Below are 19,370 nucleotides of genomic sequence, written 5' to 3'. Positions count from 1 at the left end.
TGTCCTGTGAGTCATGGAGTTTCTCTGCCTAGCTGGTTTGACCTTGTACAGCCTCACAAGGACCACAGAGGATCCCCTTCACTAAATAACTATCGGGAAGGCAATTTTTACTTTTCATTTCTCCAAACTGTAGATGTTTTACTTTTTTCAAGCTGCCTCTGTGGCTCAGGGAGTTTGAGTGTTCCTTACAGTAATATTTTCATGCTGGGACTAAGGTGATCTTGTGGGGAAAGTCACTTTTGTAAAGGGACTTTAAGGCTGGACTTGTGCTCATCTATTATTACTTTAAACACTCCCGCTATCCCTCCCATAGAATTAGTTACACAGTTGGAAGGTTATATGATAAATTGACTTATCCAGTCAAAAAATAATAGCAAAGTATTAAAAAAAGGCAATTTGTATTGCATCAGCCAACAGAATTGATTTCATTGTGCAGCAGCAGAACTGCTATATCAAAGGGAAGGGTGGAGAATGGGTCGCTCCTTGAGGGGTCAGATCCATTTTCCTGTATCCAAGGGCTACCTGTTCTTTGGCTTATTTGTTTTATTAGGGAACTTTCCCATCCTCCTTTATCCAGTTGGAATTAAATTCTCCTGCATTCTTAGATTCTCTTTAGATTATCTGGCCAACTATCTTCCTTTTCTTTGTGGCTGTTTTCTTCAGATAGAGCTATAGAAGTTAAACATACTTGGTGAATCCAGGATACATAAATGAATAAACAAAGGAATTACAGAGTAGAGCTATTCTTAATGTTTTCATAATTTGAACTGGAATGTGTATTACATACATGGACAGATTCTTCAAATCATCACATTGTGTAAATATTTGTTTTTCTTTTCAATTAGAAATCCGTCTGTCAGTGTGAGCACAACACGTGCGGAGAGACATGTGATCAGTGTTGTCCTGGTTTCCATCAAAAGCCGTGGCATGCTGGCACTCTCCTGCATAAGCATGAATGTGAACGTAAGTTGAAGGCAGTACAGGAGAAAATTTATTGCAACTGCTGCTGAAAACTGAAATTGGGTCCTATGTGATTTCGCAGTTAATTTGGTTTCTAACCACACTGGTTTATGAATAGCATTTGATGTGATGTTATTCACTTAATTAGACTGACTCAAAAGACTTAGCAGAAAAATTACATGTACAGTTGTGGTTTTATTGAACTCAGAGCATTTTATTGTAACATGGTGATATTTCATGAATGCTATATTAAAAAAAAATCATCTTGTGTAGTTTTTATAATCATGATGATTTTGTTTTGATAAAATAACAGGGTTATACCCTGGTAAGCACAAAAATCTCTTTACAGGTTTTTCATTATATGAAACTTACTGGCGTGATTTCTTATAAATGACACTTTCATATGTTATAATGTTCATATTTACTAAAACAAAATATTTTTTATGCTCAAAATGCAAGCTCAGTGTTTGATGTTCTTTAACAGAAAATACAACATATCTAGTTTTCCAACATGGAATGAACACATACCTTGAAATATCAACTTCCCACAGGGTGGGAATTGAATTTTCAGATTTATTGTAGTAAGGGTAGTTATAATTGAACTTTAACATCTTACTTCCAAAGGTCACATACCACTATTTCTGAACATAATAAAATCTAATGCTCCATTACATTAAGGGTTTATTTATTTGTAGGATTTCAGCTATAATTTTATCATGAGTGATTAAAAATAAATAAAAATAAATTAAAATAAACAGATATGCCCATACTTAGAATAGCCATTGCTTATTTGTGTCCTGTAAGCTTGAATTACAGAGGTCTTTGTTTTAGTTGGGACTGGGGCAGTCTGAACTGGGAATGCATTGAAGAATGAAAGCAGGGTACATTTAATTTCATGTTTACTTTTTAAGAGACATTTACACCCTGTTCAACTCAGTGAATTGTTGTACTGTCTTGGTGGAAACAGTGGAAACATTCACTGGGATCCGGTTTAGATATAAGGAGAATGTCTCCCCACAACGTTGATAAGCTTTGAATTTCTCTTTATGATGAAATGAATGTTTTAATACCATGGGGAAGGGATAGTGAGCTACTTCATTTTCACTGCAGCAGATCATTAGATTATCTTTCCCGTATTTGGACCTGAAGTCTAGAGTTAAGATATAAATGTCAAAACATTTAAGATTCGGAATCCCTTTGTTCTGCCCCAGTTCTAGTATGCATATGTGCAAGTGAGATGTTTTTAGGATGCTTTTCAGCTTTTATTTGAATTATTTTAATTTACTCATACCACTGTGCTACTTTCCTCTTAACTCCTCTTGTACTTTAATTTAGATGACCCTCTCATGAACCGTGTATGCAACCCCCAAAATGTTTCCTAGATATCAATTTTAAACAGGAAAAAAAAGTCAAACAAACTAAAACAAACCAGGAACATCGTAATTAGACTAGATTTGTACTCCTCAAGACAAAATATTGAGGAGAAAAAACACAACATACAGAATTTCAGGCTGTGTTTGTAATGGGACTGCGTTGCCTTTCACAAATGAAGTAGTAAATGGATGTTTGGATGTGCTTTTACAATATACACAGAACCAATGATAAAATATTGAATGGCTCTTTTCTGGGCATCCCCAGTGGGAAAGTATTTGCTAACGCTTTCCTTCTCTTTTAGCATGCAACTGTCACGGGAAGACTGAGGAGTGTTACTACGATCAGGGTGTGGCAGACAGAAATGAGAGTTTGAATATCCACGGGGAGTACCTCGGGGGCGGAGTGTGTGTGAATTGCTCCAGCTACACCAGTGGCATAAACTGCGAGACCTGTCTGGACGGCTACTTCAGACCAAAAGGGGTAAACGCCTGCTCTCCTGACCCTTCGCTGCAAAGCCTGATATTCAAACCATCACTGCAGCGGGGCAACAACTTACGTTACTAAAAAGAGTTTGGACTGCCATTTTGTGAAGGTTATCTCCCAAATCTGACAGTGCAGTGGTTGATCTTCATTGCTGGAAATGTATAAAGTTAACGCTCGGAGAAATAGGAAAGTGAATTGTGTTAATATGAAGGAATGCGCTTGAGGTCAGGGCCTCCAGCTAGTATTTCAATTTAATTTAAAAGAGGATGTGGTCCTGTAAACAGAACTTTCGCCTCAGTAATGAATTTCGAGTTTTATTATCAAAGTTCAAAGAAATATTGCTATATTTTATATTGATGAAAGAGAGAATGTAATTTCTATTTTTTAAATGCAATGTAGAATTAATCAGCACTGAAATTCCATAGTTTTTCATGAATGTCTTTAAACTTCAGTGCAGCAGAAATTGCTTTTTGTATTTCATCATATAAGACTGTATTTTCATCTAAGTGGAAGCTGTCAAAAGATGAATCTTATATGAGGTTGTATTGTCAATAAGGGCCATTCCTGTGCTTTAGACAGCTACACTATTAGCCTGTGCTTGAATTGTTTATATTTCATCTGTATATTTTCAGTTGGGTAAATAATAGCCTTTAGTCTGATTGGTGTTCAGTCCTCAAAGAGAAAACATCAGCAAATAGCAGTAATTACGTTTTCCCTGATAGACTAGATTTAGCCTTACAAGTTGAGTAAAGGAGTACTGAGAAACAATTTCTTCAGCAACATGGCACTTATTGATTTTTTCCTCTGTTTTAAGTTATCATCCAGCTAAAACGGATTTGATATATATGTGTGTGTCTGTGTAGTATATCCACAGTATGTGTATATATCTAGTTCATGCAGAACTTCTAATTTATATTCCTAATGAGATATTAGGCTGAGGTTTAAATTTGGTTGAGGTAACCTCTCAAGAACAAAAGGAAATTGTTCTATTGTTTAATGGAACATTCTTACTTTTCTTTACTTACATTTTTGGTCTCTTACTGACTAACTAACATTGGTTAGTTTTTTGAATCATGCTGACCAGAACAACTGATCTTGTCAGTATTGCTTTGGTTAGTAAATGCTTAAAATCTACTCATTGCATTTATGGATTTTAATTATATAAAGTTCTGTTAAAATCTCTACACCTGGTATTTTTTCAGTTGAAGACGTATTTGCGTCTGTGTCACTACGTATTTTTAAATAAAAACCCCAAATGTAACTTTAATAGAACCACCAAACCTAGAATAATTTATTTTGGAAAGAACCTCTAAGACTGAGTCCAATCCTTAATCTAACACTGGCAAGTCCACCACTAAACAATGTCCTTGAGTGCCACATCTACGCATCTTTTAAATGCCTCCAGGGATGGTGACTCCACCCTGTTTTTTGCAGTCCATTCCAATGTTAGACAACCCTATTTGTGAAGAAATTTTTCATAGTATCCAATCTCTGGTGCAATTTGAGGCCTTTTCTTCTGGTTGTAGTCTGCATGGACTACGTTTATCAGCTGTCTCATTTTTGTTGAAGTGTAAGCCACCTACACAGAAGCCGTTCTCTCTTACTTTTTATTTAACTTGTAAATAAAAGTTTCCAGTTATTGAAGGTAAGGTTTTTTCTTCTAACATCTTTATTTCTATAGGTATTGCCAGATAACCCAGATCCATGCCAGCCATGTTCCTGTGATGCAAATGGGTCTTTAAATGATACTTGTGTCAAGGATGAGAAACATGTGGAAGGAGGTAAGATCCCTCAAGTATAAGGATGACCAAGCAATGGTCAAAGAAATGCTGAATCATATTTTTGGTATCTTTAACAAGAAAAAATCACAGAAGGTTAGGTTTTGGTTTGTTGTGGTTCTTTTTTTAAATTTTTACTCATCTAAACAGTAATCCAGCCAAATTGTTTTGATTGATTGATTTTGTTGTTAGTGGTGGTTTTTTTGTTGTTGTTTTTGGTTTTTTTTTAAACTCATATTCCAAATTTGTTGAGGCTTCTTTCAGATTCATGGCTGGGAAACTTGTGTATTTTTGGAAGAATATTCCCAGTAGAAAATATTGAATAATTTTGGCATTAAAGAGCTTTCTTCTTTTACCTTGGAGATTAAAACATATGCAACAGCGATGTTATAATATCTTTTCCTATCTAAGCATATTTCCATTTGAAATCTAAAAAGTATTCTTGAAAGGTATTTATTTACTGTCTGTGTTATTCGTGTAGGATTACAAGATGCTTACCATAGCCCTGTAAAAGCTGTCTTCACATAGACAATGAACTGGTCATTGGGCTTTAGAAACAATGAATTGCCATATTTTTTTAGTTCTTTCATTGTAAAACATGTGAAAATACTGTAGGAAGATAACAAATCTCAAGGTCGGTTCTTAAGAGATTTATAGATTGGGCTAATTACAATCTATTGATGAGATGTAGCAATCCTTTAAAACAGAGATCAATAGAACATAAAAGCAACATGGCAAAGGTGCAAAGACAGGGTCCATAATCTACTGTAATAACCATGTACTGATTGCATCAGTTCAATAAAATGATACTGATTTACTGTCCCAGGGGTATCTCTGCTGTGTTAATCTTGGCCAGCTGAAGCTGCCCACTCCGCCACTCTCTTACTGCCCTTCTCAGCAGGACAGGGGCCTGAAGCAGCTCATGGGCCAAAGTAAAGACCAGGAAATCACTTGCCAGTTATCATCCTGGGCAAAACAAACTTTACTTGGGGAAAGTTAAGTTATTGCCAATTTAAATAGTTTCAGGTAGTGATAAGCAAAGACAAATATTAAAAATACACCTCTTCTGCCTCCTTATTTTTTTTTTCCCCCAGACTCAACCTTACTTATTTTTCCAGACTCCTCCTCTATCTCTTCCCCCACTACCACAAGTGGTGCAGGGTGATGGCAAGCAGGAGTCATAGCAGTTCTGTGCTGACACTCCTGTGTGCCCTGTTGGGAGCTGGGGCTGTGTCTAGCACAAGAGCAGCCCCATCCTTTTCCTCACAGAGGCTGCCCTTGCAGCCCCTCCCTGCTGCCAGCACCTGGGCATGGATACCCAGTGCAGTATGCATGTGGATCACATGGAGTGATATGAGAGACTGTACCAGCAGAAGGGAAGATGAATCCCAAAGCTGGCAAAAACACACCAAGACTCTCCAATGCCTGTACCAAGCCTGCAGGTGAGACTTCAACAGGTTACAAACGACAGACAGTGCAACAAAGAAACCTCTCGGACTGTGATTTTGAGATGGGGAATGATTAATTCCAAAAAACGTGATGCCCCACTTGCATGTTACACAGCTACTTGGTCTCTCACTCCAGTCCTTGCTGCAGTCTCTCTTTTCATACCTTTTCCAGTCCCTGGTGTGGGTCATCCTTCTGGGGTGTGGCAGCTGATCAGCACTTAACAAGCTGACAACTCATCTCTTACAAGAGGAAAGCAAAAAGAGAGAGACGTTTTTCCATCTAGTTTCAGTAATGGTGTCCTTAGGAACTCTCAAAATGTCTTACGCCTCTGAGCATTCGGCAGATCTAAACTATCTCATAGTTGCTTTCTAAATCTGCTTACACTTTCTGAATCTGACAAGGTGGTACTGTGCTTTGACACCTTGCTATGTCTCGTTCTGCATTTTTAGTGCTATGATCTTTCTGGCAAATTCTTCTTTTGCCTCATTTCTGAGTATCTCTAGGAAGAGAATCAATCTCCTGTTTGGATTATAAACTATGTTTTTCTAGAAAATCAAGACTTTAAGGTAACATCTTGTATTATTTTTCTGCTTTTCCACCTTTTACTTTTATTGCAGGTAGCCAGTCCAGCTCATCTGGCCCCAGGCATTCAAAGAAGCTGTTGAATGCTCTAGTTTCTCCAGTCCCAAAACCCAGAGATTGTTTGTTCTCTTCACTAAATGAAAACTCTCATCTTTTTTTGTCTTGATTATAACCAGCTTGTCCTCATCTTCCTGAAACTCCCTCATGCTGCTGCAGTTGGTTGGAGGCCTGTTTCTTTTGAGCATGTTAATATCTGTCGAATCTGCTATTAGCAACACATAAAGAAATTTTTTTCCTTTATTCCTTTCTAAACTCATTGATGCCTTCTCTTCCCAAGTTATTTACTGTAGAGGTTATTTTGTGTGTTTAAACTATTTATTCTTATATGTGACAAGGACAATTGTTGTTTAGATAAAACTGCCATCATATATGGAATTTCCTCCCCAAAGTAGTCTGTGCATTTGTTCTTGAGACCAGTTGTCTGTGTCCTGCCCAGTCTAGGAAGTCTAGTGAGAAGCAGACACTTTGCACTGTCTGGACAGTAGCCAGAGGATAATTTTGTTATCCATCTTATTGTTTGCCTGTTTTAAGACCACAACAACAAAAATAAGCCACCTCTACATGGGCATCACAGCTATTCTGCCTACAATGGACTTGCTCTTTGTTCTTACTGTTTATTTGCCTTTTTTTTTTTTTTTTTTAATTGTACTAAATAAGGTTCCACATTAGGAAAGCTGTTTACTTCTTGCTTGGTCACATATTCGTGACTGTAATGCCTTATTCAACAAAAAAAGACAAAATAATGCCGTTTGAAAGGAAAAGCCTAATATTTCTTTGAAGAAAAGATTGTTGTGGTAACAGAAGAGGTTGTTTTAGAATCAAGAGTGAGTCTGGATATAATTTTTAGCATAAAGCTATCCTGAAAACAGATCACTTCTTCCCATTTTTCCCTCTCACATTTGTATTCAGTACACTGATAGTGTTCTTTTTATTGCATGCTGCTCACCCTGGGCAGCAATTGGGTTTGAAGCACTGGTGAGTGTTCATAAAGGACAGGGTGGAAAGCATGATCTGTCTGAAGGAATCCAAATTCACCAGTAAACCAGAATGAACACTCTAGGTGAGTTGAAGAGTCACTGGCTGGTTGGATGAGGATAAATTGTTTGCTTGGTGTAGGATGGGAATATCCTTTTCAAATGTGTCCTAAGTAAATGCTTTGAGAAGGTAAAAGACAATAAAATAAAATGGAAATATGATAGTAAGGAACATCACTGGGGATATAGAGCCACTGTGAACAGATCTCAAGTAAAATAAAGCTGGAGGCTGTACATTCTCTGTTCTTGAATACAGTAGGTAAGCAGCAATTAAAATGGAAAATTGTAGCAAATACTATAATAACTGGTGCACTGATGAAGTGCATCAAGAGGATTTAAATGACTGCATCCTGTAGTTATAATCAGGTTTTGCTGGATAAGAGAAGGGCATAAAGAAACTGCTTTATAATATAGCATTCATTGTTTCAGGAAAGAAAGCAGTATTGTTGTATCTCATGTATAATTTCCGTTTTGATCTCTTTGTCCTCATGTATCTCAGTCAATAGTCTAAAATCAAATATTATTATTGCTTGTAAAGGGTATTTTTGATTTTGAATCTTCAAGAATGCTTTTTAAGTATTCTTTCACAAAAATCCTATATAATGTTAGTGAGAAATATAAAAAAGAGAAGCTTAGAATCAATCATAAAATAAACTGATGAAGATGACTCTAGGTTTTGTAACTGAAAGGACATAATTCTAAAACTGAAGTTTTCCATCTGTGCTCAGTTCATCCTAATAGCTAAATCTGACCATTGCTGATATTGCAGTTTTCCATACAGAAGCAAAGGTCCAGCCATTTAAAACTACTCTGTACTCCAGTAATTAAGGTTTTCTCCATGAATTGGTACTCTTATTTCAAGCTCCAATGGCTAGATTTTAACAAATAGCCATTTTACCTAGATCTTAATCATTTGCAAGAACTGACAGGTTTGGAACCTGGCAGAGTTTTGTAACTCAGTCTTCAGGGCATGCTATTTTTCCCCTGTTGCCTCTTTATGTACAATATAATCCCAATGACAGATGTTTATTTTTGCTGAAAAAGTCCTCAGACACTTTAGGGTAAGTAAGATCCAGACATCTCTATCTTTATTCAGGCTTTGTACAACTTTGTTTAGCATGCAGTCCCACTGACTTCCATGAAATTATTTCTGAAATTTAAACACTGTTGATCAGGAGTGAAAGTGACAGGAGGCCACTCCTAGAATCACAGGTTTTTCAAGGGTCTGGTTCATGCTTTTGCTTGCATTTATTTTTGTGCAGTTTTTAATGACTGCTAGGCTAGGAAAAACTAACTGGTAAAACTCAGATTTCAAGATGACTCATCCTCTAGGGTGCATTTTTAAAGCCTCTGTATGCTGAAAGACAGGAAAGAAACTGATAATATACAGGCAGAAAACAGGGAATAACGGCTTCATCAAATAAAGCCCCATTCAAACAAGACCTGTGAAATCATAGACCAAAAGCAAAAGATGTCCTTCTTCTGAAATACCAGTTAATTACAACAAAAGCAAGAGAAAGACCTGAAATATCTGCCCTAAATTGAAAAGTAGTCAGACTGTTGACATAATGTACATTACAGATGCACCACAGCAGCCTCATCAAAAATAACCAGGGGGATGCTGAGAGGAGTTTACACGCTGTGTAACACAGGGAGAGCTGAGATCTTGCAAGGGCTGTAAATGAAAGAAGGCGTGGAGCCAAATCAAGTACACAGACTAACTGTATCAACATGTTTGAGAGCTGGAAGAATGTATGATAGGTAGCAGTCACCTGCCTTCCTCTCTCTCATGAGGAGTGTGAGGTCTCTTGGTAAGCGGTGTGCTGAGGTTATCCGTACCTGGGTGTGCTGTGTGAGAATGGGGTGAGCTGGGCTGGTGACAGTAGAGTTTTCAATAATTGCACAGAAAGGAAGAGCAGGAAAGGGATGGTTCTTGTTGGGGAACTAAAAAAATGGATGGATTGGGCAATGGAGGAGAGACTATAGATTTTAATTAGTATTTGGGAGCACCATACTGAGACATGTAATTGAATTTGAGCTTTCTGAGGCTTGATTTATGAGACATGAGTTCCTGAAGCTTTAATATGAGGTGGTCTCACTTCTAAAGTCTAAAGACTTGCCTATGTCTCTTACTGCTGATCCCTGGAATATAGCCTGCTATTTTCATCTGGAAGGAACAAAAGTTTCTCTGTTCCAGATTGTCCAGTTAGGATGCATTGACCCAGATTACAACAGCTTGTGTCCTGCTGTGCTGTGGGGCCTTGATGGTAGCTGTTTGAGAGGAGAATAATTCAGATATTTGAGAATCAGCTGAGCCAAAGGCATCAAAACCCATGGAGCACATCACTTTGAGATAGGAAGCAACAGAAATTTCATGCACTGAAATTCTGTATATAATTAGGACAGATCAGGAAGGTGACAGTTGGTATGATGTGCTACAGGAGATCAAAGTTGCTTCAAACTTAGAGTAGACAGATTGAATTTCACCTCTGTATAGACTAACAGATAATATAATTTAAAACTCCTGTAGGTGGCTGCTTCTTCAAATGGCTAGTTAAAGAAGCCATAAAAAGGCGAAGCACCTCTGGATTTATGCATGAGGGACCGTTTTAAAACTTGTCCTCCTGAAGGGCAGTCAAATTCAACATTCTTGTAGGAATGAGAGTGCCTCCCTGAAAAACAACTTAATCAAAACAAGGAAATCTATAAAAGGAAAATAAAAATGAACGGTCCAAGACTGCTAATGGCAAGCTTAGGGTTTATAGACTGCATATTAGACATTCTGAGAAGATGCATTTCTCTGGTTCAGAATTATTCAAGCAATGCAATTAAGCTAACAACAACAAAAAAAAAAAGGTGCGTCTATTTAAACAATGTAAGAAACTCACTGAAAATCAGAAGTTATTTCTAACTGAGGATAATAGAAAAGAATATATATTGTGACAGGTTCCAGAAAGTCGTACTCTTAATAATAAATACACATATTTTAAGGAATAATTTGATAAATACTTAGATGTTGCTAAGAGGTACTTTTTCAGACAATTCAGAATCAAACAGACTGCTAGAGATTCAAATGCAGTAGAAGATAAATGTGGTTTAGGTGTAATCTACTTATAAATGGACATTCCAAGAAAGAAGGGGGCACAGCAGAAAGGTTATATTAATTCTTTTTAACAGTGAGTAGAATAGCTCAGGGAATTTCCCACTTGGGAGTCTTCATTCATGGGGACAAATCAGAAGAACTGCCTCAAAAGAAGTGTCAGATTTAGAGCAAGCTGATAAATGCAGAATCAAAATTTGTCAGGCAGATAGCATATTTATCCATGGCTTCAGGATGAGTTGAGTAGTTGAAAATTGAGTTGCATGAGGCATTAAATATAGCTTATAATATTTTTTAGAATAGACATTAATATTAAATAGACACTGTTTATCCAAAAGAAAGACAGGATGTTCCAGGAAACTAGAATCAGAAGGTCTGGTTTCTGTTCCATGGAAATCACTAGAATTACAATAAAGGATTTATACCATTTCTTAAATGTAAAAAAATGGGAAAAACCCCAAGACTAGGGGTTTTATGTAGAGGACAGTCTGCCTTGTGAATATGTTTGAAGGATTAAATGAGTATGTGAAAAAAGGCTCATTTGATTAATATTTTATTTTGATTTTCAAAAGGTTTTGACAAGATCTTTTACCAAAATCCACAAAGGAAATTGTAATAGAATAAGGAGAAAAGGTTCTTTCATGCCTTAGTACTTGGTTAAAAGGATAAATGGACCATTTTCACACTGATGATCAATATGAACTGTTCAAAATATTCATATTTAACCTGGAGAAGGGATGAGTAGGAAGGTGACAAAGTTAGCAAGTACAAAATCTTTCAGCAGAGAAAAATGTATGAACTGCAAAATGTTCAGAAGGATCTCAAGATAGTCAGTGGCTGGGTAGTAAAATAAATGATGAATTTTTGTAGCAATTAGAGGGAAAGTAGAACACTGAGAAAAGTAGTTCTACTTGCATACAGTGATTGCGGTGACTCCTGAATTAGGCACTACCAGCTGTGAAACAGCTCTTGGAATTACCTCGGACTGTGCCTCAGGTCTGTCAACTCAGTTCTGTTTCAGCAGTAGTCAAGAACATCAATAGGGCCTTAGGATATATTACTGTTTTTTAAAAAAAACAACTGAAAAAAAATCATCAGAAAATCCAGTCTGCATTATGCACTCCTTTTTTAAATAATTTATTAGAAATGGAAATAATGCAGAGAAAGGCAGTAGCTGTTTTTGGCCATACCAAGCACTTTCTATGTAGAGATACTGAGTAGATTTAGGAGTTCATGGGATACAAATTAAGAATATGCCAGATGTATATTGAAATCACTGATACGTGGATAAAGTTGAATGGTTACTTGCTCTTTTCTATGATATGACAATTATATGGCAGTAAACAGAGATTTAGCAGTGGTTTTTTTCACACTATACAAGTGAAATTATTTAGCCAAATGTGAAATTCCCTGCTAGGGAGCCTTATGGATTCTGAAAGTAAAAGCATGTTGAAAGGCCTTTAGATGAATTGATGGAAGAGAAGGTTTTTAGGGACTATTAGATGCAAGGAAGTAGGGATATGTTTTGATTTTCAGGATTTCTACTGTGCAGGTTTCTGGAAACTCAGAATTCAAATCACTGTATACTTGCCCTATTCTTACATTGCTCATTCTAGCCTCTCTCAGATGACTCTGAGTTATAGATGGTGGTGTGAGCAGCAGTAAACACCCCCTTGCATTAAACCTACCAAAGGTGTTGCCTTGAGCACTCTAACACGCATATCTGACAATAATAATGACAAATGAAATATATCTCATGTTTTCTCCCTCTTCTCATAGATTTGTTGCCTGGTTTCTGTCACTGCAAGACTGGCTATGCAGGAGAAAGCTGTGATCGCTGTGCCTTGGGTTATACAGGATATCCTGACTGCCTGCCCTGCAACTGCTCCCTTGAGGGCAGTGAAAATGATGATCCTTGCATAGGTCCCTGCATCTGCAAGGTATGGATGTCAAATTCTTCTGAGCCAAGGATACTAACGATACTGAAAGATTGCATTAATGTTATTTTTATTATGCCAGAGTATTCCACTATTTTACCTAGCTGTGTTAGTATGTATGTTAGCCACTTCTCACAGAACACTTGTTCTTGGTCCTACAAAATCCTACATGGTCTTTCGTCATCTCAGAACTCACTGCAATCAACATATTTACCTAGGAGCCTGCTGCCAGTCAAACAAGTCCTTAGAAATCTATAATGAAGGGATACTTAAAAAGCTTGTGAGCTACTGAGAAACGATATGTTTACAGTATTATGGATTCTAAAACTAACCTGTAAATGTGATTTCAAAAAGAAAAAATGAAGTGACCTGATGATTTATTGAACCGTGGAAGTTCCCTTTTAGGAGTAGTCATTATGGATATTACATTCTTTCCTGCATTGAGATGGTTGTTTTAGAAATATCTGACATGTTTAAAAAAAATAAATCAATCCTTTTTGTAGGATGTATTTCTTAATTTCTGGGAAGAAAATTTAAGAGGGTTTTTCTCTGTATGCCGTTGAGTATTTCCCTCAAACTGTATCTTGTTATTATATTGAAATGAAAACATTTTAAAGCATATGCATCCACTTATACCTAGCTATCAGAAAGGCTTTAAAAATGGTTGTGTTTTCTAAGTCACAATCTAGTAAGTGGCCATGAATATGCCCAAAGGACAGCTCCCTGTACTGTGGATCAATTTTTCTGTACTGTGCTTGTGGGAATTCCCTTCCGAAATTTAGTTAGCAAAATTAATCATAAATGAGAATTTCAAAATACTTACATGACATTCCTAAATACAGGAAAGTACAAGAAATGCTTCAATCTCATGCTGCAGACACACACAAAGCTCTGGTTTGACAGCTGAATAGCATGGAAATCTACTCAGAGAATTAACCTTATCCTCGCTTTATGTAACAGCCACGTTACATGCTCTCTGTCAGAAAAAAATCATCCATATCACATTTCTAATTACTTAGCCATCAAGTCTAGAAGATCATAAGAGGGTGATTTTGCTGTGTTCTGGCTTGAAATGGAGCTTTGATGAAGATGTATTATGCTAAATACCAGATAAATACTGCTTAATGATTCTTATGATGTTATTCAAGTAAAGCCAAACTGACCTGTTAGTACACGCAGACCAAAATGAACAAATAAGGAATAGAAATAATTTTTCCTAGCCCAGAGAGTTCTCATTATATACACTTTTCCCTCAGTGTTCATCTTTTGTCTTCTTTGTGCTCCTCCAATCCCTTTATAAGTGCTTGTGGAATAAAAATGATACCTTTTGTAGATAGCTGAGATACAAATGCATACACATTTAATTTCACTAGCAATTTTCAAATTCAAATCAAAGCAGAATATGGTCAAAGGGACACTGAAATCATCAGATTAGTTATGCTTCATATGAAGAACAAAGTGGGATTTCTGGTTAATAGCAGGTCTTAGGAAAATGCTTCCTTTCTTTTAATCACATCTTTCAATTACCTATGATGGGCTGTAAATTTGCTAAAGATAGTTTTCTTGTAAAGGAAATTGCTGAAAAGCAGTCCTAACTGTAAGCAGCAAAATGCAATAAAGTGGGCATTAGATTGTTATCGTTACCACATTAACTAGAGTAAATTAAAATACAGAAAGGAGGGGGGCAACTATAAATGCCTTTTTCACTAATTATTGGAAGTTTATGAAGGTATGTGGTCAAAGTCTCATCTTTGGATAGCTTAATACTGCACTGAAAAGTATTGAGAAATACATGGGGTTGCAGAAACATTGTTTTATTTGCTGAAGGATTGGTTAGATCTCCTTTCCTACTCTGAGTTTTATTTATCCGTTATTCACTGAATTTGCTGCCTACTCAATGGAGTTCTACAGCTTTTACTCACAGATGATTGTGACTGCAGAGTGGGCAACTTCGCATTTAAACACATTTGGTTTGCAGCTCTCTTTTTATTTTCCCACTTCCTGCTCTGCACACACTAAGCACATTAACACGGTGTGAAACTTTTGGGACCAGTGTTCATATTTGTAGTTTTTTAAAAAATGGGTGAGAGTATCTTTGTGCCCAGATGTTGCCCACATTATTATTCACATGAAGCATGAGTAACCAGTTAATTTTGACATACCCATGGTGGTAATATGCATTGATTAATCCCAAGATTTTTGGTGAAAGTGTAAAAATGCCAGTCTTGAGATTCATGAGATGTTGAAGTTAAATGTAATTTCCTTATAACCTTGAGTTTTATTAAAGATATTTGTGGTTTGTTTAATAGTCTGTATGATATCACTGAAGAGGAGTGTAGAGCACAGCAGTAAGAGATGGAGCAAAGATTCTATGCTATACATATTGTTACTGTATAATTAGTGGTAAAAACATTATTACATTTTCTTTGTATCTCCCTTTTTGCAGATTGTTGCTCCTTCCTGCACAGTGTCTCTATTTTCTCTTCATTCATGTGTGCTATCCTTTCTCCCCATACATCTACCTGCTTTGCCCTGTTTTTGCCAGGATGGTTTGCTACATCTTAACCAGGAGGCTATCAAATGGCCTTCAGTGAATTTACTTCAGAGCTGTGTATTTTGAGCTATCCTAGACTACACAGTGTGGGCAGGGTTTTTATAATGTGTTCATTCTCTGCTGATGTAGAGCCAACAGTTCAGTCCTGTGTGCATTCCACAGAGTGCTGTCTCCAGGGTTGAAGAGACTGTGCATAATACCTGTGAAAGGGGGAGTATTTTCTGAGCTATGTTGGTGAAAATACTGAATTACTAAGCCAGCACCATATCATGAGCTTCTGCCACACACACCAAGTAGAAAACATAGCTTTAATTTTGCCTATAGGACAAAATTGATTTATAGTGTAAGACAGTAGGACTTAATGTACAACATAAGCTTTCTATGAAAAGTATATGTACAAAATGCTAAGTTTAGAATAGCTCATGTATATTTAGTGCCTGTCTTCCTGCAGGGGAAGAGTTTCCAAACCTGGCTGCATGGCTGGCAAACACATGTAGTTATGGAAAGAAGAAGTGTAGTCTGTTTAGCTCTTGTATTTATCCTGAATTCAGCAATTAATGACAGATCTCTTATCACTCTGAGTGATTAGTACAGCTAGTGCCATATACCTGTAGTTTTCATCAGCTGGATGTGCATGGATTTTGTCAGCCCTACCTACATACTACAGTTGTTGAGGTCGTAACATTGTCCCCTACTTTCCACCCCTCTGAGACTCTCAGGTGTAAAGGATATAAATTGGATTATTACCTGGAATTAAGTATGTCCATTCCTAGAGATGAAGAATGGCGACTCTTTTAATGTCTGTATTTCATGTCCTATTAGTTACATGCAGACACATAGCACCTTTTACTGTGTAAAGGATTTGCTTCTAACATTAACAAATAAGTCTTTCCTATGAATGTCTTTAGAATCCTTCTGAAGAACAAAAAGCCTGAAGAATAAAAATCCCTAATTCTCATCTATGTCAACTGAAGTAATATTCTAATGTTCCTTTCCAGGAACATGTTGAAGGAGAAAACTGTGACCGTTGCAAACCCGGCTTCTTCAATCTTCAGCAAAATAATCCTGAAGGCTGTGAGGAGTGTTTCTGCTCTGGGAAAACAAACGTCTGCAGACACTCTGCCTTTACCTACAGAAGTGTAAGAAAAATCATACCATACAGCAGCACATCTCATTGCTCTGTGTTTTTTGTGTCGTCACTATCCATTGTCACTAGGCATTTTCTTATTAGAAAATCATGCATGTTCCTTATGGGTCCCTTTCAACTGCAGCTATTAATAAAATCTATACAATTTTATGGTATTTTTCATAAATCCAGAAGAAAATGCTTGTAAGCTTTGTCTCTCTTCTTTGTGAGAAAATTCTGAAATAGAGCAATTAGAACAGTGAAAAGCACAAAAGAAGCTATAACAATAAAAATGAAGCCATATGCATAAACAGAATAACACAGTCCTGTAATGTGCATACATAATCACTCCTGAGTTAAATGCATCATATCCATAGGGCAACCTCTTTTCTAGGTAATTATTAAATTTCTAAACCTTAAGTAATTAAGAATTTGGAAACACTAAATGTACAACACACAGCTTAAGTAAGAAAAAGGAATGCCTTGCAGGGAGCATTTTGAATGCATTTCTTTGTATGCTGCATTCCTAGGAAAGGATGTGAGAGGGAGATGAACCTACTGTTCCTATTTGCACTGTAGAAAAATGTCTTTAGCCTGCAAATGTACTCTAAACTGTAAATTAGTTCTCCAAGCTCAGACACTGATGCCACTGAAACGGATGTTTGCTACATATTCATGCCTGTAGATTGAGTTTGGGAAATGTGTTCCAGGTCTACTAGGTCTTCATTCTGGCCATATTGTTATGCTGGAAGTCTGCAAGTAACATCATATATGTCTAATGTTCTCATTTACATGCCAGCAACTGAGAAATTTTCCATTCCATGGCTGAGCTCATTTATTTTTCTGCTTGTATACGGGCTCCAGAAGCCATCTTCGTATGGACAGTGTGCTCTTCACTGATGACTCATTTCTAGTTACAGGATTTCAGAAATTCAAGTCCTGGTGCTTTCCAGCAACAAAAAGGTGTAAAAGTATAAAAAGTATATTTGGGCCTTGTTAAGTCGTAAGGTTTTAGAATTGAAAAATAGTATAAACTATGCTGCCTACATATCAGAAAGTATATATCCATTTTTCAGGTCATCTTCTGTACAATCTGTGATTGATATTATTTATTGAAAGCTTGGAAAATATTTGTAGATAACTCTTGCACATATGTTTGTATGTTGGAATTTCCTTCTTCTGGACCATGAAGCACAGGATGCAAATTCTTGCAGTTATTTCAAGCTGAGAAGTTATAATTCCCAGGCATATACAATAAGAAATGTTTGCCATTATTACTTTGTGTTTTCCTTGGTGCCTACACTGCTATTAAATCTAATCAGTTTTTTAAATAATGGAAGAATGACAGGCTGTAGCTATTGAAATTATCAATGTCCTGATTCTTACTGTAATGTGGCTTTTATTTATTTATTTATTTTCCTATCATTTTAGATAGAAGACATGAGTGGTTGGTATCTGACTGACTTACCAGGTCTCATCAGAGTTATCCCCATGGAAGAGAGATTTGATGGGCGTCAGCAGCTTAGCATCAGCAACGTGGCTGCGCAAAAAGTACTGCCACAGATTTACTATTGGAGCGCACCCAGTTCTTATTTGGGCAACAAAGTAAGTCCAAGTGGTATTTGCCTAAACACTAATTAGATTTATTGAGAAAAAAGGTAAGTCTTTGAAGGAGGGTGGAACTGAGTTAGGATAAAATTGGTTAACTATTTGACCAGCAAAATTGCAAACAGAAAGGAATCACTTGTGTGTAGTATCCTTGTGAGGCAAAACGTTAGGTAGACCAAATTAACTGTGTATCTTTAACCTTGAGCCCTCTTTGGTCTCCTGCTGTTGGGTGTTAGAGAAGTCTAGCTGGTTCCGTTCACAGCATTGGTTTTTGAATGAACTAGCTGGTATCTGGTTCAGGTTGGCCTGCTCTCTTCCCACCTTGTCCTCTGCTTTCAAAACCAGTTCCCTCAACTGCTTTTCAGAGATGCAAGTTGTGTCCCAGATGCTGTGGGGGTGTGTTGCAAAACTTTAGTGTTTGTCAGGAAACTTGTGTATGGGGAGCTTTCTGCCCTGGAACTCAGAAAATGCTTTGTGACAGTTCTGATGCATGTATTTAAGTCTGCATGTATCTAAGCGTGCATGTATGCACATATTCACACCCCACAGGTTAATACCAAATCCAAAATACTTTCATGAAAATATCACTTTTTTCCAGAGACTAGAACTGAAGACTGAATGAATCTTAAATGTGAAGAAAGCTTAGCAGCTTTCCATTTCCTGTTACCCTGATTATGCTAAAACTTACCAGAAATGCTAACACTGATGTATTTGAGCATGTTTTCCTCTGTAGTCTCTTCAGGCTAGTCAACCTCTTATTTATTTATTTCTTCCTGTTGGCTGAAAATCAACAAGACAGAAGGTAAGTGAGCACATTGAAACTAAATAGCATCATTCCAAAGAATTGGGCATCCTGTTCATGGCCTATAAATTGTTAAAGAGAGTCAGGCTCACTTAGCTGGGCAAGGGGCAGTTTCTTCTGTAATATTGCATGTCTGGTGAACTTACCCTGAAATATGAACTGATACTTTTACTGACAGAATTTCATCTTGCTTCTAGTCAGTGAGCGAAATAATGGTAGGAATATGCACACATTATTTGAATGTGGAAGATATTTTTTCAGTGTAATTTGGAGGTCCTTTGTGGTTACTGTCAGATATCGCTGTATGAATGAAGCAATTTGCCTTAATAACTGAACCATATAAATTTTTGATACTACAATAACGCTGAAAGCACTCAAATTACCACAGTACATCTTAACTGTCATGTTGCATCACGTAAACTATAGCCATAATGACATGCCTAGGCCAGATGATTTATGCTATAGAAAGGGAAATGGAAATAGAATATTGAGAGTCCTTATTTGTAAACTCAATAAAACATTT

General features: G+C 36.9%; 1 protein-coding gene across 1 annotated transcript in view; it reads left to right on the top strand.

Annotated features, from left to right (window-relative positions):
• Positions 1-19,370, top strand: part of LAMA2 (laminin subunit alpha 2) — a 336,031-nt gene that overhangs the window by 123,855 nt on the left and 192,806 nt on the right. Inside the window, exons 7-12 of the mRNA XM_033512805.1 lie at positions 846-963; positions 2,636-2,814; positions 4,499-4,598; positions 12,600-12,760; positions 16,310-16,450; positions 17,869-18,042. Of these exons, the coding sequence (XP_033368696.1) occupies positions 846-963; positions 2,636-2,814; positions 4,499-4,598; positions 12,600-12,760; positions 16,310-16,450; positions 17,869-18,042 (873 nt within the window). The remainder of the gene's footprint in view (positions 1-845; positions 964-2,635; positions 2,815-4,498; positions 4,599-12,599; positions 12,761-16,309; positions 16,451-17,868; positions 18,043-19,370) is intronic.

This window comes from Parus major, chromosome 3 (genome assembly GCF_001522545.3).
Source record: "Parus major isolate Abel chromosome 3, Parus_major1.1, whole genome shotgun sequence".
NCBI lineage: Eukaryota > Metazoa > Chordata > Aves > Passeriformes > Paridae > Parus > Parus major.
This window is presented reverse-complemented; position numbering and strand designations above follow the sequence as displayed.